The sequence below is a fragment of the Stegostoma tigrinum genome, chromosome 33 (genome assembly GCF_030684315.1).
Source record: "Stegostoma tigrinum isolate sSteTig4 chromosome 33, sSteTig4.hap1, whole genome shotgun sequence".
Taxonomy (NCBI): Eukaryota; Metazoa; Chordata; class Chondrichthyes; order Orectolobiformes; family Stegostomatidae; genus Stegostoma; species Stegostoma tigrinum.
In genome coordinates, this window is record NC_081386.1 from 9524039 (window position 1) to 9548486 (window position 24448).

General features: G+C 38.3%; 1 protein-coding gene across 5 annotated transcripts in view; it reads left to right on the forward strand.

Moving 5' to 3' along the window:
• Positions 1 to 24448, forward strand: part of LOC125467293 (RNA polymerase II elongation factor ELL) — a 112482-nt gene that overhangs the window by 67303 nt on the left and 20731 nt on the right. For all 5 annotated transcript variants that reach the window (XM_048562948.2, XM_048562949.2, XM_048562950.2 and 2 more), the window contains 6 exons: positions 6994 to 7157; positions 9029 to 9294; positions 14030 to 14157; positions 21285 to 21399; positions 22799 to 23300; positions 24353 to 24416. In XM_048562948.2, coding sequence (XP_048418905.1) covers positions 6994 to 7157; positions 9029 to 9294; positions 14030 to 14157; positions 21285 to 21399; positions 22799 to 23300; positions 24353 to 24416 — 1239 coding nt within the window. The remainder of the gene's footprint in view (positions 1 to 6993; positions 7158 to 9028; positions 9295 to 14029; positions 14158 to 21284; positions 21400 to 22798; positions 23301 to 24352; positions 24417 to 24448) is intronic.

The window sequence follows — 24448 nt, forward strand, 5'->3', positions numbered from 1 at the left end:
ATTTGGAGATGAAGATTTTGTGGTGTATCGGGGGAATCCTTAATGTAATTGCCACTGTGCAAATTTCCAATGAAGGCTTCTGATTTGAAGGAAATATTTGAACTAATCAGAAGCATAATATCCAGAGCCTTCTATATTGATATATTACAGTTCAACCTTATTAAATTGCCTCTGGTCAGAAGTTATATTATTTCTCCAAAATAAATGTTTAAACTGGAACACCAGAGCTTTCTAGGGTATTTTCTACATCCTTCACATGCCCTCAATGTATTATTTTGGAAGGGAAGTGATTTGGCTAGTAATTTTGCTAAGAAAATTACACTGTGCAAAGTCCCATTACGAGCAAATTGATTAGGTAAATTGGTTTGATGTTGATCCTACTCTTTCATACCTCCCAACAGATGCCTCAGTTTAATGTTTTATTCAAAAGATGTCACCTGTGACAATATAGCTCCTTCTCAGTCCTGTATTACTGTACTCAAGTCCTGGTATAGAGTTTGGGATCATTTGACCTTCTGACTGTGAGGCAGGAATTATATGAATGAATTCTGCTCATACTTTGTTTTTAAACTCTGAACACAGTGAAAGCATCTTATGTCTTTCATAATTTGCTACCGGATCTGCCACTTTTGTGTTAACAGCATGCTAAATTTATCTCCGTATAAAAGCTATTTTGTTCAAATATACAATCTTCCTTATTCACTGCTAGAATTGAACCACCTCTGGAAAATGTTCTAGGGAAATTGAGTGGCAGGCTACTCCCCCACTAGCCATGTGTTGACAGCAGAAGCTTATTTCTCGGCCAAGAATAATAATCTGCTGCCCTCAGAATTGCCTTTATGACAGGTTTTTCTTTTGTTGATATTCTTAAGTTTTAAAATTAGAGAATGAGATTCAAGTGAGTGAACAATTAACGCTTATTTTACATGTTAATGAAAATATGAATCTCTTCAAAGTCATTTTATTTACTTTTTTCTGGTATTACTATAAAGCCTTTTGAGTTTGCTAGCTTTTATGGTTCCTTGTTTCTGTTCAGTTTCAATTGACGTTTTCTACATTTTTTTAATTTTTAAGAAGTTGTGAACAATTTCCCAAGTGTTTTGTTGTGTTCTTGTTTAATGTATTTTAATCGGCTTCACTATTTACATGTCAAAAGGACATGTTAAGTTCTCGTGATGTTGTTCATGGATTAAAAATGTCAAAAACTGTATTTATTAAGCAACTCACTGGCGGAGGAGGCTTCACAAGTATCCCCATCCTTCAAACTTGCCGCTTACCTAGGCAAGCTCCACCAGTACAGCTGCAACATTGCTATCTCGCTGACAATGTGGAAGATTAAATGGTGGAGCAGGCTGGAAAGGCTGAATAGCCTATTCCTATGCCTATTTTTTATGTTTCTATGACAAGATTGTTGCTTTCAACAATGGTTTGCTATTTAAATCCATAAAAACCACACATCAGCTACATGATCATTCAAAATGAAAAGCAAATCAAGAGCACTTCTAAGACTTCTTTTAAAGAGGATTCTAATTATTTTTATTTGATTTCACACTAGTTTTCCTCTAATGACACGGGCTTGTCTTTTTATAGCAATGCCTACTTATGCGTTAAATTTCCACCTACGTAAGTGCTGCATACTTGTTCCACTTAGTGTTCTACCACTATATTGATTTCCATGCCTGGATGTTTGAATCGTGTGGAAATACAGCTTCTGTTGCATTCGTTTTCAGATCTTTGCACATACTAAGCTCTCATTTTGGATTTAGGAGAAAGTACTAAACTTATTCTGTCGTCATGGTTGTTTTGATTTTCTTTAGCGTTCTAGGCAAGTGTTTAATTTTGGACACACTTAGACTACTTTTAGAAGGAAATCCATTTCCTTTGGATTGTGTAATACAATTCTTTAATTTTATCTGTTTCCTCACAAATCAGAGCAAGAATGTCATTTCCACAATGTGCAGCCTGATAGACCTTGCGTCTGACTGCAGAATCTGTCCCAGAAGGCAATTGAAACCAGTTTCTGAGCAAAGGTTATAGAATGGACAGTGAATTGCAATGAGCGCACTGGCAAAAGGCCATATCTCTCAGGCGATGGGAAGGTAGCTCATGGAATTTTAGCCCATTCAGCAATGCTGTACAGCATTGAATTAGCTTCTGTTAGTAACTTTTTGAAAGTCACTTGCGTAGAATAACTTGAATGTTGATAAAACTATAGTATACACTTAACGGGAATAGAGCTGACTGGATAGCTCCAAAAAGAGCTGGTGTGGTTTTGATGGTCTGGCATGTTGTCTTCTGAACTGTAAAAATTCTGTAACAAATGGGTAGAAACCTTGTTGATAGAATATGCATCTTCACCAGTGTATGGCTGTGGCATTTATACAGTACATGATTGGGATACATGGTCTGGTATCATACCATCGTCTGGTATCATACCATCGTCAATGTCCTCTGTGACATTTTTGATAATTACTGGATTTCATCAGTGTTACATTGCAATAATGTGTATAGGATGGTGTAAGTTTTTAGTCAATTCTTAATCAACAGGCAGATGATTTATTCTTTATTCAAACTAAATGTATAAATCAAAGATTCATTGACTTAACTGTATTCAGGAAAATCTTTTCTCTACCACAGGGAAAGATCTAGGACTTAACTTTAAGTTCAATAATAGTGACACTTAACAGTGGAAAAAACTTCCCAATGCTTTGGAATGAGGGTATAGTCAGTCAAAAATGGATAACAAGCCGGAAAAAGCGTTAATGGATGACCATAAGCTCGATCAAAGCATTGAGCTTTCAGGAAGATCTTGGAGATGTCATGATAGTAGATTTTTTAGAAGGGAATTCCATAATGAGAAGCCAAGAGAGCCTAAAGTGTGATCCTCAGTAATGGAGTAAATTATGCACAAGAACCTCGAGCCCAAGGGGGCTGAAGAATTCTGGAGGCAGGACAGGTGTTTTAGGGTTGCTGAGCAGTCATTAAGAGGAATTAATTGAATGAAGCTGAGTCAGTGAAGGTAAGGGAGGGTGAGGTTAACAGATGAGAGTGACATGGGTTAAGGTATAAATGTTAAAGTTACAGAGGAGCTGAAATTTTCTGAGTTGGTCTCCATTGAATTGGACTAATTGAGACTTCACAATTCATTCTCACTTGACGGTGAACTTGATGGAAATAAAAATCCAAAAGCAGCACCCTGTTTGTTAAAAGAAAAATGCCAAATTGAATATAATGAGCATTATGAAGAAGTAACCAGCAAAATCAACGGTTTTAGGATTGTCCCTCAAATATCCCTCTTTGCAAAAGCAATCATGTGTTTCTCTATTGCCAGGCTTTGGCTTAAGAATTAATGTGAGAAAAGTTGAGAGAGAGCTCCCATTTGTAGAGTTCCCCACTCTCTCAGATTACTTTTTTAATTTCTCACATTGAGGTCTTCTGATCAGGTGAGAAGTACTTGCTTCTTGGAGCAGAGGGAGGTTTAGAGTTCATTCTCCATAACATGAGAGGATCTCAATAACTGGGTTCTCTGTGCTCTACCAACTTTACATGCTCTCTGAGAATGAGGTAATTTTAAAATACAACTCACAGCTGTCTGCAATTGAAGTATTGAGACAAACTTTATTATGGCACAGGTGGAGTTTTAAATTCATGTAGGGCTGAGCATGACATCACATCTTCTGTACTTTGAAAACTTTTGACTCAGCCATTACTGTGCTATTTTTCACACACAATCCAGTGCTTCAGCCTATTTTTAAAAGGCAAAATTGTTGGCAAGATTCGATTCGAGTCCATCTTCAGTTACTAATTTTAATAATTTCATCCTCTCAAGAAGAGGAAGTGACAGAGTGCTTTAGAAATGGACTTTCCACATGTTGGATTATACTGAAAATGTGTTATGCAAAAGGATTTATTTAATTTGTGTATAGGTACCACTAAATAAGCACTTACACTTTGTGCTGAACTACCTTTGCACTAATGATAATGCTTTAAAGATGTTGTCATCTCTTATTAGCATCCATAGCCTGTGATCCACAAAAAACTCCAAGGTGTCCGCAAGGATAAAAGCCCATTGTTTCTAAACAGACTAGGCTTATGGGCCCTGGTGGTCTAGTCTTCCTAGTTTGTTTGTTCATAATTGCCATGAGCAGATGGAGCCTTTCAATATACAAACAGAAGGATGTGATACATAAATCCTGACTCCTTTATCAAATCACTTTTTTGAGAAGCCAACAGACCTTATTAGATCACAAAATTTCCATACCTTAACTGAAAGTTTTCATACGTTCACTCATCATCACAGGTGAGCAAGAATAGTCGTATCTGGCTGAAATAAAGGAACCACTTAAGATTCTATAGCTGTCCATTTTGAAGTTGACATTCATACACAAAAAATTGTTATTGTCTTGGCTAATGTACCTGACTGCCTGTTTAAGTCCATATATTTTAATTGTTGGGGACTGTGGCCCAATACGTAATGAATGCTTGGAAAGTGAGAGAATACTTGTGCTCCTATAGGTCACAGTTTAATGGGTTTGTGTTTTCTTTTCAGCCAGCCAGCATAAAATTTTAAATTTTGGTTTTCTAACCGAATGGCTAATTTATTAATTCTTGTTTAGATTAAAGGAATGTTGATCTGCATTTGGCAGTGGTGCTCCCATGACTTTGGAGACATGTGCCTTAAAGATATCCCCTCTGTTGAACACAGTCGATGCAACATTTATATGCAATCACCACAGATTGAACTTCAGAGAACAAGAGTAATCATTGAATCTTCGAGGTGTACAGCATAGAAACAGACCCCTTTGGTCCAACTTGTCCATGCCAACCAGGTTTCCTAAATTAATCTAGTCCCATTTGCCAGCATTTGGTCCATATCCCTCTAAATCCTTCCTGTTCATATCCCCATCCCAGATCCCTTTTAAATGTCACAATTGTACCAGCGTCCCCACTTCCTCTGACAGCTTATTCCATACATGCACCACCGTCTGCGTGAAAAGGTTGCCCCTTAGGTCCTTTTTAAATCTTCTCCCTCTAACCTCTAAACCTATGCACTCTAGTTTTGGACTCCCCTATTCTGGGAAAAGACTATTCACCCTATCCATGCCCCTCATGATTTTATAGGTGTCTATAAGATCACCCCTTGGCCTCCAACACTCCAGGGAAAATAGCCCCAGCCTATTCAGACTCTCACTCTTGTGCACACCCTTCAACCCTGGCAAAGTCCTTGCAAATCTTTTCTGTACCCTCTCTAGCTTGACAGTGTCTTTCCGATAGCAGGGAGACAAGAATTGAATGCTATACTCCAAAAGTGGCCTAACCAACGTCCAGTACAGCTGCAACGTGACGTCCGAACGGTAGCACTCCATACACTGCCATGATTGATATACTTCTCAACCCCGTCCCCAAACTGCTTGTCCCCTTTCTAATCAAGGACATGCGTTACGGTCCATTTTGACCAGTTCCTCAAATATTCATCGTTACCTACAGCCAAAATCTCCTGCCCTTGTACACACACCCAATTTCTATCTAAGTAACAGTCTTGAATGTCTCTGACCTTGTCCCCATCCACCCTAACTCCAGGATCTGCATTCCCACACCCTTAAGACACTGCCTTAAGGGACATAGGTCCAGTATAAGATTAAAGTACAGCTATATCTCTGAGAAATTTCTATTTTCTAATAGTTCAGTGTGCATGCATATCTTCAAATTATTATTTCAAGAATGGCTCAGAAATTGCATCTTGGTGATGGGAAATGCAGATGCTGGAGAATTCACGATAACAAAGTGTGAAGCTGGATGAACACAGCAGGCCAAGCGGCATCTCAGGAGCACAAAAGCTGACGTTTCGGGCCTAGACCCTTCTTCAGAGAGGGGGATGGGAGAGGGTTCTGAAATAGGGAGAGAGGGAGAGGCGGACCGAAGATGGATAGAGGAGAAGATAAGTGGAGAGGAGAGTATAGGTGGAGAGGGGATAGGTCAGTCCGGGGAGGATGGACAGGTCAAGGAGGCGGGATGAGGTAGGTAGGTGGGAAATGGAGGTGTGGCTTGAGGTGGGAGGAGGGGATAGGTGAGAGGAAGAACAGGTTAGGGAGGCAGGGATGAGCTGGGCTGGTTTTGGGATGCAGTGGGGGAAGGGAAGATTTTGAAGCTGGTGAAGTCCACATTGATACCATTGGGCCGCAGAGTTCCCAAGCAGAATATGAGTTGATGTTCCTGCAACCTTCGGGTGGCAACATTGTGGCACTGCAGGAGGCCCATGATGGACATGACTTCTAAGGAATGGGAGGGGGAGTTAAAATGGTTCGCAACTGGGAGGTGCAGTTGTTTATTGCGAACCGAGCGGAGGTGTTCAGCAAAGCGATCCCCAAGTGTCCGCTTGGTTTCCCCAATGTAGAGGAAGCCACACCGGGTACAGTGGATACAGCATACTACATTGGCAGATGTGCAAGTGAACATCTGCTTATTATGGAAAGTCATCTTTGGGCCTGGGATGGGGATGGGGGAGGAGGTATGAGGGCAAGTAGCACTTCCTGCGGTTGCAGGGGAAGGTGCTGGGTGTGGTGGGGTTGGAGGGGTGTGTGGAGCGGACAGGGGAGTCACGGAGAGAGCGGTCTCTGCTGAAGGCAGATAAGGGTGGGGATGGACAAATGTGGTGGTGGGTCGGATTGTAGATGGCGGAAGCTTCGGAGGATGATCCGTTGTGGACTTCACAACGGATCATCCCCTCTCTCCCAATTCATTTTAGAACCCTCTCCCCATCCCCCTCTCTGATGAAGGGTCTTGGCCCGAAACATCAGCTTTTGTGCTCCTGAGATGCCGTTTGGCCTGCTGTGTTCATCCAGCTTCATACTTTGTTATCTTGTTATCTCAGAAATTGCATCGACCTTTGTTTTCTTACAGAATTAACATAATAGTATATTTTGCATGTGGTTAATACGTGTCAAAGGAAATTTTTTTTGAGTCTTGAATTTGTTTTGCTTTTATTTAAACCAGTTTCGAAAAAGATCAACTTGACTGCCTGGGGAGTATTCAGGATAAAATCACAGTTTGTGCGACTGACGACTCTTACCAGATGACTCGAGAACGGGTGTCACAAGTAGAAAAGGAGTCATGGAGTCGAACAACTATAGAAATTAAACCAGACTCCTCATGTCAAGGTATAGAAACCATACACATGTAATAGTCATGTGTAAATCTCTCCCTAAGGGCTTTGTGGGTTGACCTACAGAACATGGACTGCAACGGTTCAAGAAGGCAGCTTACTACCATCTTCTCGAGGGCAACTATGGATAAGCAATAAATGCTAGACAGCCAGCAACGTCCACCTCCCATGAATAAATATAAAGAAACAGTTTATATTCGTAATTCAACAATACATGCCTGTTGTAACTACAGACTCAGCTGGTCGAATAATTTCTTTCTTGCAGAAATATACCCTTGTGATTTGTTGCTGACTGTCTAACTTGGCAAATTGGTGGAAAACTAAATTGTGCCTGATCGCAATATTTCAGTTGTAACATATTTCTTAAAAATTCCTGTTGTGACCGCCAATATACATTTTTGATTAAATATTTCCTGTTCTATTTTAGCATGTACATTTATGTATGAATTTCCGCATAATGAAACATTGTTAGTGGCTTTCCAAATAAATTAGTTACTAAAATATATAGAATAAGTATGTTTTATTTGCATTTTGTTTATTCAACTTTCTCATCAGAGCTAGTGTAGCTTCGTTCTGGAAACTGAAGACCTGTGACAAAATAGTATCGTTATAATCTGTCCAACTTACAGAATACAGTTATGATTGTACTTTTTCCTTATTGGCAAATGCTATGTGCTTCGGCAGTGCTGTCCAGTTAATTTGCTGAGCAGTTTCTGCACTAACTAAAGCTACAGAAATAATTGCAGGTTATGAGAGAGCTGGGCTATTGGATGTAATTTGCTCAAACTGTATCATACGTGAAATTTCCAAAATACCTAGGAACTGTGATGCTTTGACCAAAGTGTATTTTCCTGTACTTTGTGTACATGGCAACCTTAGCTTTTCAGGAGGTAACCCCAAAACTTTAAGAACTGGAGGGTATTTAGTGTTGAGAATAAAGAAGCATTGCATTGATTACTTGGACTACATTTAGAAGGACAACTGAAACCAATCAAATACTTCTCGACATGGGTAAAAACAACAAAAAAAAGTAGTTGTCATAGAAAGTACACAAATAATCATCGTGATGAGTTAGTGGTCGAGATTATAATTGCTGATTTATTTTCTTTCTAAGAAAGGAGTTAATATTCAAAATCAGAAGTTGTGGGAAAGCTCTGCAGGTCTGGCAGCATCTGTGAAGAAAAAAGTCGGAGTTAACGTTTCGGGTCAGGTGACCCTTCGGCAGCGGACCCGCAACATTATCGCTGACTTTTTTCTTCACAAATGCTGCCAGACTTTGCGGAGCTTTTCCAGCAACTTCTGTTTTTATTCCTGATTTGCATCATCTACAATTCTTGTTTTTATTTAAGGAGCTATTGTTGTCTGGAACTTTTATGTAATGCATGTGCAGAAGTTGAGCTCGTTGATCTATCACTCCAAAAACTGTAGCACAGGAACAATATGTTTGTAATACTAGAGCTATATTGTAGGTTTTTTGTCTTTGCAGCAGTGTATGGTTAAGAATATTGAGCAAAAGAATGTGTTTGAAAATTTTATCAAATAAACCTCAGCTACACTTTATAAAGAGTTGATAACTAGTTTAATTATTTTAGCAATATCTCAGCTTTCTAATCATGAGCAATCATCCTTGTCTGTTCAATGTAACCCAAGACAAGCATACCTGTTACTGTTGTAAAAATTGATCCTATGATATTTGGTATAAAATTTTGAGTTTTATGCAAGTACACCGGGTAAATGTTGTATGATACTGTTGGTGCTAAGTGAGTTGAGTCAGTAATTTATTGTTACACCTTGCCATTGTTATCTTCCCTCTTTAATGTCAAGAAGGCCTGTTAACAGCCTTTAAAATACAGTTTTGCCTCCTAGGTGTGCGAAAGCCAGTCCATTTTCGAAAGCAAACAGTAAGTCCTGCTGGAGATGGCATTCCACTTCGAAAACACTCTCCTACCATGAATCCAAGCTTTGGAATGAAGAAAAACTGTATCAGTACAGTTACCCAAAGACCACTTAAAGATCGCCTCATCCATCTTTTAGCTTTGAAGCCCTATAAAAAGCCTGAGCTGCTTCTATGGTTGGAGAGAGAGAAAGCAAATCCAAAGGACAAAACTGAACTGTCTTCTGTATTGGAGCAGGTAAGAAAAACAAAGATAGAACTTGAATTCTGTGGTGCCTTTGCTGGCTTTAAGATGAACAACTATTTAGAGGAACACGATATTCTGTTTGTCACTCTGTGCTATTACTGAATCTATTTTGATAACATTGTCACAAACACTAACTTGCTTCTCAATTTCCTGATACATTCTGGGATATCATGATTTTGTGGAACGGATTCTTTGCGGTTGATCTCATATGCCACTTTGAAACTTTTTTCTGTTTTTCTTTTAAAGCTCATACAACCTTTTGAGTGTTTAGTAAATTCATCCATTGAAACTTTTCAGTTTATAAAACTGAAACACATAGTCAACTTTAAATATTTAAAATACACTCACTGACTCTTGTGGCTGGACCATACTTTTATGTTTGTTTTGTTCACATAGTTCTTCTAGATGCTTTACAATGTTACAAAGCTGCTTGCATCACCTCTTGAGAGAATGGGGCAGGTGCTCTGGTGAAACTGAGTAAGAATTTAGTTGAAATCTATTTTCAGAAGTTACAGACATGCTGACATACTATTAAGAAGCCTTAAGTGAAAAAAACAAGTTGCTAATTGGTAGATCATATAACTAATTAATACAAATTAATTTCAAAGGGAATATAACCTGGAGGAAGAAACTCCTTGCCAATAGGAATGTTTCAGCACCGTTTGATTCTTCAATGCAAATGGCCTCTGTTACCTGATAAGAGTCACAATAGTGAACACATTGTCCACCATTCCCCTTTTTTTTCTTGTTTCTCTGCCAATCTGTTCCTAAGCTGATTCAGAACTCGCTTAGATGACATCTTCAGGATAACAATGTGCATGTAAAATAACACTCCATGTCCTTTCTCTAGTGCCTACTTAAAGAAATATTGCTCACCTTGCTGGATCTGAATTAAAATCAGCAGAATTTGATGTAATCCTCTACTAGTGCACAAACTTGCACTAATTTTTCTCATGTTTCTTAATGTTACAATTTATTGACATCTTTGTAATCATGGTAATCCCAAAAGCTATCTGATTTTCCCAAAAGAGAGAGTGCCTTGGGACATCTATTTCAAAAGTGCTATTGCTATTTTCACCTCTACTTCTACAGGTAACATTGACCAAACAGGATACACTGCACTCAATTTTCTGACGCAGGGTCCCGACCCGAAATGTTAGCTTTCCTGTTCCTTTGATGCTGCCTGGCATGCTGTGTTCCTCCAACTCCACACTTTGTTATTCTCTCCACTCCATTGTTCAGTTGACCAATTGCTTGTATTTGCCACGGTTATGCTTCTGCTATTGTCCAAGATTGACAGTAAGTTCAAGTTTTTAAAATTCTTCCATTGTGTACTCTTCCAATTCAACAATTCCAACTCTGATTCATTTGTATAATTTTAGCTAAGTTCCCTTCCTCGGCCTGTGAAATCCCCAGTGACACTCAACCCATTCACAAACTTGCAGTCTGGTGTGAACCCTCTCTTAGGTATTTTCACGCAACGGATTCATTGCTACTGTCAAAGCAGTATTTTCTTTCTGCTGACAGCCCTGCTGAAGGAAATCCCTTTGTCTGACCTGTCTAATCCACTGCTTTAAGTAGTTCTAGGGAAATCCTTCTGCTACCAGAGCAAGTGGCAGGCTCTACTTACCACCAAAACATTGCTGTTCTGCCCTGAATTCAGGTCTTAATGTTAGCAATTCATCACTGCGCCTTGTCTCCAAATCAGCTCTGCAAGCCCCTGTGTCAGTTGCTAATTCCTGCCTCCTTTTTTTGCTCTCTTCCCGTTTCCAAGATTGTTCCTCTTACTGCAAAAAGTGTCTTTTATTGTTTTTTGCTCATATTTAAAGATGGGGAAGAAACTGCCATCAATCATGTTAGAAGATTGATTCATGTGTGGAGCAAAATTTACTGAGGTGCTTTGTAAGAGTCAGTCTTAGACAACAAACACCCTTTGGTCCAAGTCATGCGCACCGACCATGTATCCCACTATATATAGAGGAATAACAGACGTGTCGTTCATCTTGAGTGTATGCACTGTACAGATTCAACAATTTCAATCAATAGATATCCATTCTGAATGATTATTGGAGATGATTTCAGTTGGATTCATCTTTGTACAAATAATTCTTTGTTTTCAGGTCCTGTGACAGTTTATATTGCTTTATTTATTGCATTGAGTATATTGTTGGCACTTGAACAGTGTTATATTTGCATAGTCAGCATTACATTAGTATCATATTGACTGACTCCTGTACATTGTAGAACAACAAATCATACAGGACTGTTTGGGAACCATCATTAATTTTAAAAAAAACTTGTAAAGTTTTGAGAGAAGGAATGTAAATAGTTCGCTTCTAATTGGTCTGACAACATGGCAAACGTCCGATCACTGTTTCCATGTCGCAGAAAAGTAATAGAATATGCAGAGCGTTGTATAAATGCTTAATATTGAAACACAGCAGATTATCTCACTGGTGTGACTGATGCTTTTGCAGGTTCACTTGTTTTTGCGTCAGGATCTGTATATATCAGTGCACTTGTTACTTAATGTTTTTTAGGTCTGAACAACAATATTACAATATTTCTGAGGTAACTTTGAAAACTTAAATATTGCTTAAATGAATCATTGAACATTTGAAAGCATGCAGGACCTATTAGAATAAGCTTGTATTTTCTATTGTTTAACGGTGTTCTGGTGGAACCCATTTCATATACAGATTTTCGTAAAATGAGGTTGTTTATTATACCACATCTGCCAACTGTAAAATGACAATTATGCCATATGGATTATCTAAATCCAAATACATACTAAACAGTTTATTCAGGGCATGTGCTTCCAACTGCAAGATTTACTTCCAGCAACACAGCTTCTGTCAACATTCAGCATTGGCAATCCTAGTTAAAATTTAAAAACTACATCTGTTTGTATTATTTTAATTCAAAACACACTGTAAGCACTTAATCATTTTTTGTCATGGCTTGTTATCAGTGCTTTTAGAAAAATTACTTAGGAGCTATCTTTCCACACATCATTATCTATAGTCAGAAAAACGTATATTTTTTAAAAAGTCAATAAGTGTGGAACTAGAAAAACGCAGCAGATCCGACTGCATCCAGGGAGCAGTAGAATCAACGTTTCAGGCTAAAATTCTCTTCAGGGTCTCCATTTAAAAAAAAAACATTTTAATAAAATAGATATTGCATAATGGTGTAGAAGAGCAAGTTACATTTATACAATGCATCTTGGGCCATTACATCCAATTAATTATTTTGAAATACAGTCTGATGTTTTGTAGGCAATTACAGCAGCTGACTTGTGCAAAATGCCACAAACAGCCATAACACACATGGCCAATTAATGGTCGGTAGTTGAAAGAGAAGAGCATGCTTGAATATATGTAATCAAAATGTAGCATAATTGGCTGACAATACACTGACCCCCTTTATCTTGAAAATCAGCTCATTTTACTGTTTTTAAAATCAACCAGATCCAGTATTTACTACATTATCTTGTGCTCCCAAGTCATTTATCACTCGCTTTAGGGAATTAGTGAATAATAACTTTAGAGCTTGCTTTCAGACTAGGATCTGCTATGGAAGTGTTTAACTGGTGTAAGTAATGCAGCACATTCCATTATAAAGCCTTAAGTGTGCATTAGAAGTGTACACAAGATAGCTGAATTATGGCCATAAAATTTACATTTTTAATATTCCATTAAAAATGAGTAATTACAATGTCTTATCAAAACTTTGGATTGTGCTGACAACAGAGACATTTCACTGCTTTGAGTCAAGCAGTCCTGCAAAGTATATCATAAAACTGTTTAAGCTCCTTTTATTTTAAATACCTTAGATGTGCTAAAAATTGTTGACTTGTAAATGAATATTGTGTCAAGTTGAGCGTGCATGCTAAGGGATTATGGAATTTATTACATCTGACAGCTGAAACTCTGGCTTCTGTAGCAGTTGTCATTGGTTTTTTTAAAAAGAAAACTATCTATTCAAAGATGTTATTACATACCTATAGAGCAGTTAGGACTTGAATCTGGACCTCCTGGTTCAGAAAAGTGACATTTCCATTGCACAACCAGACTTTGTTGCTGATACCAGGAATTGAACCATAGACCTTTATCCAGACCGAGGCTCTTCCACCAGCACTATTTCAATGATGTGCTCAGGCTTTCAGACATTTACTGAGTTCTTGAATTGGCACTTCATGTCCAAATAACTCTGTTTAAAAAGTAACTCTTAACCTTGCCATTTGGTATCTGTGACCTTAAATGTGTACTCATAACCGACTCAAATACGTCAGAATGCTCGTTTATAGAAATATCCAAATCGAAGATCAGAATTATATAATGAGAAGTTTGCTGCAGTGCAGTTTTACTTTGGAAATTATGATTTCAGCATGAAATAAGTTTTTTAGTCCAATTTTACAGTTAATTTACACACAGCATGAAGATGTTTTTGTGTTCTAAGAATGCACTTGTTTATTTGCAATAAAATAAAAGTAAAACTTAAGTTTTGTTGTAACACCTATTCTGTTGGAACTGACAAGATAAGACTGGAAGTTCTCTATAGCAGTAAAAATACATCCTATTTTACATGACTTTTTTTTCCTTCAACCATCAATGCGTGCACCAACTTTCAACTAAGATGACATTATGGTCTCAAATCCTGCCTTGGATTCAACTTGCTATTTGGTTATTTAGTTCTGATCGTACATACTATTTTCTCTGTCCAGGTAGCAAAGGTAAATATAAAGGACAACAACAGCTATACACTAAAAGATGAGCTCTACAAGGAAATTCAACAGGATTGGCCTGGTTACAGTGATGAAGAAAAACAGTTGATTCGAAGACACCTAATAAGGTTGACATTCATGTAATTATGATTACATAAATCTGCATTGCATACACTTTTCTCTTACTTCACAGCTCTACTGAAAAATGTTAAGGTTTTTTTACTTTGGAGGAAAAGGAGAAAATCAGTTATTTTGTGTAAGGATTTCTGACCTTAGTTTTACCTAGACCAGAAGTCTGGGATTTATAAGCAAGTGCCAATCTATATTTATGTCCACCAATAATTAGGCTGTAATTAATCTCCAAATATATCTACTTGAAACACACTGGTGTAGTCCTGAGCAGTGAAGTGCTTTACCTAGATAAATGTTGAGTTGAGGTTAATTGACTGGACTAGCCACAGTTCCACTTTGCAAATAGATGTCTATCCAGACTATGCTTGGGTAATCTCATGGGAACTCACGGACTATGTCTCCCATTAGATTATTTACACTAACTGATATGAAATGCTCATTTAAAATGACTGATATAATATTGTAACTCACTGTACTATACTGCTATAGTGAAGCTGTGTTTAAACTGGTCTGTGTCATGATGTCAAAAAGCTCATTATTATTGATCAAACAGCTTCAAAAAATACAAACTGATTTTGGAAGCGAGTTTGTTCGCTGAGCTGGAAGGTTAGTTTTCAGATGTTTCGTCACCATTCTAGGTAACATCATCAGTGAGCCTCTGATGAAGCGCTGGTGTTATGTCCCACTTTCTATTTATCTGTTTAGGTTTCCTTGGGTTGGCTATGTGATTTCCTGTGGTGATGTAATTTCCTGTTCTTTTTCTCAGAGGATGGTAGATGGGCTCCAAATCAATGTGTGTGTTGATGGAGTTCTGGTTGGAATGCCATGCTTCTAGGAATTCTCGTGCGTGTCTCTGTTTGGCTTGTCCTAGGATGGATGTGTTGTCCCAATCAAAGTGGTGTCCTTCCTCATCTGTATGTAAGGATACGAGTGATAGTGACAACACATCCATCCTAGGACAAGCCAAACACAGACACGCACAAGAATTCCTAGAAGCATGGGCATTCCAACCGGAACTCCATCAACAAACACATTGATTTGGAGCCCATCTACCATCCTCTGAGAAAAAGAACAGGAAGTGACATCACAAACGCAGGAAATGACATCACCAACCCAAGGAAACCTAACCAGATAAATAGAAAGCGGCACATAACACCAGCGCTTCGTCGGAGGCTCACTGATGATGTTACCTAGAATGGTGACGAAACGTCTGAAAACTAACCTTCCAGCTCAGCGAGCAAATTCACGTCCAGAACCTCAACCTGAGCTAAAATCTTCTCAAAACTCGCTACAAGCTGATTTGTCACATCTGGATAAGATTCACATTGACAAAATATCAATGAACAGCAGGTAATCAGTTTAAAAGGTGAAGTCAGAACATAAAGAAAAGCTAAGAATTCATTCAAACAACTAAAGGGACAGTGAGTTGTCTGGAAACATCGCCATTAACCAAGGAAACTCAATTATTTTGAACAGTACACTTACCTTCCATCTTGTGTTTTGTCACAGATTCTCACCAACTGTGCACTTTATAAGCCTTAAAAAATACAAAATTTACTAGTAGTTGTCAAGATTAGCCATATGATAGTACTTTGTTCAAAATAAATACACTGAATTCTGACACTTTAACGTAAGCAGGATGTTTTTGAAAACCAAGACGGTCTGGATTCTTGCAGAAGTACCAGATACCTGCCATGTCCCTGAAGTCTGGAAGCAAAGCTCACAAGATCCAAGTTAGACAATACATCTTTCACTAAGGCAGTTACCACTATCAGCAATAGGATTCCTCTGTATGCCAAGAAGGGCCATGGACAGGGTGAATAGCCAAGGCCTTTACCCTCGGGAAGGGGAGTCTAAAAACTAGAGGGAAAAAGTTTAAGGTGAGAAGGGAAAAATTTAAAAGGGGCAGCAACTTCACAGAGAAATGAGCTGCCTGGGGAAGTGCTGGAGGCTGGTACGATGACAATATTTGAAAGGCATCTGGATGGGCAAATTAATAGGTCAGATTTAGAGGGATACGGGTAGCAAATATGACTAGATTAATTTAGGGTATCTGGTTGGCATGGATGCATTGGACCAATGTGTCTGTTTCTGGGTTGTAAATCTCTATTGCTCTCAGTCCATCTGTACTTCATCCCAAAGGCTGCAAGGATTTAATGGCTGTCTCTCCAACAGTGATCCCCATCCACTGATAAAATAGTAGTCGAAGCAGGTAGGGTCCTTAACTGGCCATGTGTTTGGGCTCCAGGAGGCAGGCCCCTCCCTCCGTCCTCCTCTTCCTTCCTTTCCCTTCTCTCCATCTCCCTCTCCAGCTGATGCTTTATCCTGACTTGTTTTTCAATCAGATCAAATTCATGCTGTTGGTATTATTCTGAGCAGCACAGAACCATCCTGCTGACTGAGCTAACCAGCTGCACCAATTTGATGGTATACCTTACAAAATAACAACACAGCTGATGAAATTGCACAAACGTAAAACACAGCTCTGCTTAACCATTGAAATGTAAATAAAAACCAAAAGAATTGCCAATGCTATAAGTCAGAATCAAAAACAGAAGTTTCTCGGAAAGCTGAGCAAGTCTGCAGATATGTTCTGAGGAAGGGTCACCAGACTCAAAACATGAAGCCTGATTTCTCTGAATAGATGCTGCCAGACTTAGAGATTTTCCATTGAAATGCGAATGCCTTTGTTTTGGTTATTGCCAAACTACAAGTTATGAAGTACATGAAGCTGTCTGAATTTTAAGCTGGTTTAAGTTGTCAAATTAACACGTCAAATAATTTTACCTCCTTTTAAAGATCTAGAAGCACTCAGGAACATTTTCTGTCTTTTGTCCATTTCTATCTTTGGTACAATAATCAAATGTATTATTAAAGTACTATAAGGTTTCTTAATTTAAAAGCTTAAGTAATTGAAGTTGCTATCTTGTTTAGTCTCCAGAAATTTAGCACACAGAATTGTGAAAGATGGTCATGAAATGTTTGTACTACTCTTAGTTCTGCTACTAGTTCTTGTTACTTCTAGTTTTAGGGCTAACTGTATAACACCCTAGTTGCTTGTGAATCCAGCATCCACAATCAAAATACAGGGAAGTTAGAAACTATGCCAAAATATCTGAGTCATCAAGAATGTGGATTTATAGTTCACAGACTTATAGTTTTTGTCTGTCTGGTGCTTTTGCAGATGAAAGTCTTTTATATCTAACAATGGGCTCTGTGGTTGAATTACAGTCCTTAAAATCTCATGCCTGGGACTTTCCAGTTTCTGTGGTTAGAAGACTGCTTTATTTACTGTAAAAGTCCTCTTTACCAGAAAACCTGCAAAGCTTTATACCCGGAAGACTTTCCTGTAATAATTTGTGTTTGTCTGGATCTGGTGAGAATACTTAAGACAGTCTGCTTTCTTAGATCTCAGTCAATTCAGTAAAGTTGTATCAGTGGAATAACACTGAACATCCAAAATTGTTGTTGAACGTATGTGAGATAGGGCGCACTACTTCCAAAAGTTTTCCTATCTTGGCTTCCTTAAATTCTTAACAGATGTTAATTGGAACATGTATGATCAGGTCAGTTTACTTAGCCAGTAAAAACCAAAATGCAGACATTTTCACTTTGCGGAACACCTACGCTCAGTTTGCAACAAACAACAACATCTTCCAGTCACGAACCATTTCAACACTCTTTGGCCCCCCCCAAACGATAACGCCACCCGCAAGATGCAGGAACAGCATCTCATACTTTGATACCCTCGGGCTGCCGGGTTCCCAAGCAATGTGGACTTCACAAGCTTCTGACCACGTCCCAAAACCAGCCCACCTAGTCCCTGCCTCCCTAATCATTCCTCCTACATCAAGCCTCATCCTGCCTGCTTGACCTGACCATCCTCCCTGGACTGACCTATCCCCTCCCTAACTCCCCACTTACATTCACCTTCACTCGCTCTAACCTCTCTCTTTGACCTGTCTGTCTCTTCTCGCCCTGTCTTTTCCTTTATCCATCTTCTATCCCCCTCCCCCTGTCTCCCTATTTATTTCGGAATCCCATTCCTCTTCCCCCATTTCTGAAGAAGGGTCTCGACCCGAAACACTAAACTTTCCTGCTCCTCTGATGCTGCTTGGCCTGCTGTGTTCATTCAGCTTCACACCATGTTATCTGTAGATATTTACAATTTGGATTGAGTAAATCTCTGTATGTTCACATTCATTGTAATAGTTGTCCTGTTGCTTTATAAGGCATACCACCAAAACATGCAAGTGGTGCACGTTCCCCACAGTCTCACTCCCAGATTTGTCCATTTTTTAAACATTAAATCTTTCCATTAAATATTGAGAAATTTTTGTATTAGCATCTGGCCTGGGTAGCTAAGTTATTTGTTGCCTGTTTTTTTTTGTTTCCTTGTGCATATATGATTTGTCAACATGAATACTAAATGCACAAAGTAGACATTTTTGAAGATTTTTACGGGTGTAACTAAACAGTAAATGCTCAGAATTTCATTTTTCTTAACTGTTTAGTAAAGTTTACGCATATAAAAGTGTGAGTTACTAGCACTAGGAAATGGAGCAGTTTTCCATTTTAGTTGCCCAGTGTCAACACCAAGCACTCCTATTGTGGGTTCACCATGCATGAATACAGAATGAACTTTTCTCCGTGGCAGTGGGCCTTAGCTGAAATTTAAAGAGCATTCCTTGACTGTGCCAGTGCAGTATTTACCAATTCTAATGGAGGTCATCCTGTTTGTTCTCCTTATTGACATCGCCAAATTCAAGGTCTTTTTGTGCTGTGAGTAATGCCAGAAATTATCGGTTTCTTCAAACTAACAGATGCTGACGCAAAATACATCCTTTAATATTTGTTACATTTAAGATTAACAGCTTGAGTAGGTTTAGTTGAAACAATTTACGATGTATTCAACCTATTCTCATGAGTGGTTTGATTTTTCTTGACACTGTTGTTTGTATTGCCATGGTAAACACATTTTTTGGACTCTAAGCTATCCAAACAGCGGGTTTACTTGAACAGCAATTGGCTTCCTTACTAATTTTGCATAAAGAATTTTGTTCAACACTTTTTGAAAATCCAGGTAGACTCTGTGTTGGGTTATCTAGGTCTTGTAGTCTAGTCAGACATTTCCAGTGGGTTTGCTAGGCATGGTCATTTAATGGATGTGAGATTGCTCACTGAGCTGGAAGGTTCATTTTCAGACGTTTCGTCACCATTCTAGGTAACGTCATCAGTGAGCCTGCGACGAAGTGCTGGTGTTATGTCCCGCTTTCTATTTATCTGGTTAGGTTTTCTTGGGTTGGTGATGTCATTCCCTGCATTGGTGATGTCATTTCCTGTTCTTTTTCTCAGGGGGTGGTAGATTGATTTGGAGCCAATGTGTTTGTTGATGGAGTTCCGGTTGGAATGCCATGCTTCTAGGAATTCTCGTGCGTGTCTCTGTTTGGCTTGTTCTAGGATGGATGTGTTGTCCCAAAGTGGTGTCCTTCCTCATCCGTATGTAAGGATATGAGTGATAGTGGGTCATGTCGTTTTGTGGCTAGTTGATGTTCATGATGTGGCTAGTTGATGTTCATGAACATCAAATAGCCACAAAACAACATGACCCACTATCAATTGTATCCTTACATATGGATGAGGAAGGACACCACTTTGATTGGGACAACACATCCATCCTAGGACAAGCCAAACAGAGACACGCACGAGAATTCCTAGAAGCATGGCATTCCAACCGGAACTCCATCAACAAACACATTGGCTCCAAATCAATCTACCACCCCCTGAGAAAAAGAACAGGAAATGACATCACCAATGCAGGAAATGACATCACCAACCCAAGAAAACCTAACCAGATAAATAGAAAGCGGGACATAACACCAGCACTTCGTCGGAGGCTCACTGATGACGTTACCTAGAATGGTGACGAAACGTCTGAAAATGAACCTTCCAGCTCAGCGAGCAATCTCACATCCAGAACCTCAACCTGAGCTACAAATCTTCTCAAAACATGGTCATTTAATTCTAAAACTGTATTTATCTGTACTACTTCATATTTTCATTTACAGTATCCTGTGCAATGTCTTCTATTCTTTCCTACTATGCTGGTCGGCTAACTGACCTATACTCAATGTGTTCTTAGCTGCTGTCTTGAACGTTTGAATTACATTTGCAGTCCCAGGTCCTCCGAGATATTTCCATTATTTATGATTTGTGATGATTATAAATCTAAGTAACATTAATTTCTTTCTCTTTAATTTCTCAACAGTCTGTAACCCATCCCTTCATGTTAGTCAGTAATTATTTTAAAATTTAAATATTTCTGTTTATGAACGGCATGTTGTTTATTAGCTTTTATAATCATAACATCCATTTATTATGGTGAAATGTTAATTTTATCTCATTTGTTTGACAACTCAATTCCGAAAAATAGATTCACCACATTTGGCACGTCCGATAATGGCTTCAGTAGTTTTATCAATTTGTCTTGGCTGAGGTTCACCATTTCAAAGGAATTATGAAGAAGGATAAATTGAGCACTATTAATCCTGAATTGGGAGGAGTGAACTGATTGCTTTCCATGCCCAACACTCGAAGTTTAAATTTAAGCTGTGATATTGCCAATTGTGTGGGATATGCATATTATATATAAATATAAACTGTTTTGTATACATATATGCACACTGCAATATGTAGTATTCTGTGAATGTGTACGATTGTCAGTGTGCCCATGTGTATGCACGTGCTATTATACACATAGTTTGATAGTTGACCTATCGACCATTATATGTCTATCTAGCACAATATCAGAAACAAATCAACCAGGTTCCTGTAGGTAAAGAACTAACTTACTGCAGACAAAGCTTACCTGAGTCAAGATATGATGATTGACAAAACATTTTAAGATGTGCAAGTATATACAGCTGACATTCTCAAGAACTAACTTTTGTGCACGTATGCACACCTTCCAAGTCTTTATTAAAATAGCAATTTAAGGAATAGGAAGAAAATTGTAGTTCAGTTTACGTCTGTATGGATGATACTGTTGGCAAGGCAATAGCATTTTAGGCATGAGCTGAGACATCTTTGTATACTTGCTGTAACCAATGTCTCCTTATTGTAGGAAGCGGCCAACAGCTCATTCTAGTCAGACCAAGAGTTCGCAACTCAGTTCTCCATTCCAGAAGTCCTCAGGGGAATCTTCACCACAATCCAGCCCTGTCAAGAACGCTTTAATGGTATAAAGTCAAATTTATGATTGTTTTTATGTCACTTCAGTAATTTCCTGCATAACTTGTCTGCAGCAACTAAAATATATGGTTTGGATATTGGGGAGCTCTTTTTGATTTTAATAGAATGGTTGCCTTGTTCAAGTTTTCTTAATGTTAATATGCAACATTTTAGTGAGAACTGGGATATCTTTGAAACTGTGGAGTTTGGCTTTGGTTTAATGTGAAAATAGAAATGAGCTATATGTATGTGTAAGTGTGTATATGTGTGTGTGTAAATGGATGAGGTTGAAAAGGCATAGAATAACAGTTTGAAAGGAAATGCATGGTAGAAAATAAAGGTATTTGATTTGAATTAGGATGCAATTGTGTTGCTGGTTATAGGATAGGTCTTTTGGGGCTGTTTTCCATAACTCTTGCAATCTAAGCTTTTAATTTCTGTACTGCAGTGCCTGAATTTACTAATGTGGACATATTCAGACTGTCAGATATGACAGTCAAGGAATTTTGACTGATGGTATGTCTGGATTTTGAAAGTATTTGTGGTATTTGACTGGCTTTGTTGCAGGAATGTTATTGCTTTTGTTGTTGTTGGCCCAATATTTAAGCTAAAACTAATCTAGACCAATAAGCCCAACATTTTGCAGATTTCACAGTTTAGAGATTAAAATTCAACTTTCGTTAATTTAGACTTATTGTAAAATTCAATGCATCTATACACTTGTTCACATCAGGCATTAAAATTGGCTAAAGCTGAACTTTTTTTGACTGTCCAATGTCTTTTGCCCTTGCACCTTGCCCCTCATCTATTAGAATTAACTTAAACAACTGAATACTTTAAAAAGTGGTATTTAAGCCAGTGTGTGCATTAAACTTAGATCTCACCACATGAGTGGTACTTGCCATTGGAGTCAATTTTAACTGAATATTTCCACAGATGCCGCCAGGCCTGCTGAGTTTCTCCAGTATTTTCTGTTTTTAACAGATTTCAATGGTCTATGATTGAACTTTAAATTGGCCAAAGTTGTAACTGGAAATAGTTATTGTTTAAACTTCATATTGTTAACTTGCGGATCTCTTTATGACTTTATCAGAATATAGGGGAAAATATTGCTGCTAGCTGGCGCCATTATCGTGAGGAGCAGCTGTTCATTAAATTCAGAACATAAATGTCTTATGCCTCATTGTCATCCAATCATAAACCCATAACTGCAAAATTAAATTGTGGTTGCTATAAAAGGCCAATGAAATTGTGTCAAGAAGGCCGACGTAAACTGTGTCTCTTGCGTTTGGTGCCAGTAAAAATATTATAGGGCTGCTTTCACTGACTGCATGAAATATTATATTGCTGTAGTAAAAGGATTGCAGCTGTGTTCACTTTTTTGAAAAAGATGTGCCTTTCTTCCAGAAAAGACCAGTGCCTTTGGAGCGGATAGATTCTCACACAAACAAAAGAAGTAGAGTGTTCCAGTCCAAGGATCATCCGCAGCCGGTTTCAAATGGACAACATCCTCATTCAGCATGCCTTACTGCCACAGCAAATTCCTGTGTAACTGTTAAAACTGAGTTCCAGCAGACCCACACTTCACTGCCTGGGTGTCCAAATGAGTTTGATGAAACATTTAAAAAGTGCAACAATTCTTCAAAAAGTGACTTAAACAGAAGTGACAAAGATCTTAAAAGCAACAGGGATACTACTGGTAACCCTAGGAACCAGGTTGCACAGGCGAGTTTAGAACAGACAGCTTATCCTCTGAGTGTGTGTTCGGAGCTCTCTGCTAGTCACAATAAGAAGAAATCCAAAAAGCACAAAGAAAATTTGAGAGAACGTACAAGGTCTGAAACAAGAACATGGCGAAAAGAAAGTCCAATACATCAGGTTCGAAAACTGCATGAAGAGACTTTTGAAGGTAACATTTATGTTTTTGAAATTACGATGCCTCCTACCTTTTGCAATGTCTGAGTCCTCAAAATAGCAGTCACTATGGATGAATGATTAGAAAGTGTTATTGGTAACTTTATGACTCTTGTAGAGGTGATTTTGACACTTCTCATTACAACTTTAAATGTAGAGAGTTTAACGTAGCTCTTGATAACTGTTTGCTTCCTTCCAATCCTGCACCTCTATGCTGATGAAGCTACTCTAGAAATAGCTTTTGTTAGGGAATGGTATTAAGGAATATAGAGCCAAGGTGAGTACATGCAACTGAGATTGAAGCTGCTTTTTTCCAACTGAAGGCTGAAGAGATGAGAGGGGCTGAATGGCCTATTCGTATTCCTGTGCTTCCAGAAGTCAGAGGCCATAGCCAACAGTGAGGGCATAATTAAACACTGATTGCTCAGTAATAGGAAGGAAAGCAAAGAAAAGTGGTTGGGGTTGAACAGAGTTGATAAATATAGTTTCATCTGAAAAGGGCACAACCCATTGAACCTGTATTAATTGTGCATCACTACAGCAGTGACAGGGGCTGTCATCAGCATGTAATTGTAAGTGAAACCTGAGTCATGATTTTGGGTTAGTTAATGAAATGAGATTAACTATAAAGTGTTAATTTTTACTGTATGTTTTAGAAAAATATTCTGTTTAATATAGCAGTTCTACTCTGTGTTTTTCGGTAGGTTTGATAATAGAAGAGATTAATTACTCTTATTTTCGGCTACCTTAGCTGTTCAAATATTGTGCCTAAGGTTCTGTGAAACATGGCAGGTGCAGTGAAGTGCAAATGCTATTAGCTCTATATATACAACGTGTCAAAGATTTTTTGTTTCGTTGGCCATAAATAGCTATGAAGATCCAATAATCCAAGCATCTGATGCCAGTGAAGTCTTTAAAAGGAATTGATTATAGATTGTTGCCAATGTCTATTACTGAAAAAAAAGCCTTGTAATAAAGGCGATTAGTAAGGTCCATTGACATTTACTATTTTAGATAGTCAAATAACCTGTATGATCTTATCTACAGAGCATGAAACCACAAATACATCTGCAACCGCTAGTTCAACAGTGGAAATGCCTGACTATTTATTGTGAGTAGTTTTAATTCAGTAAAAAAAAATTT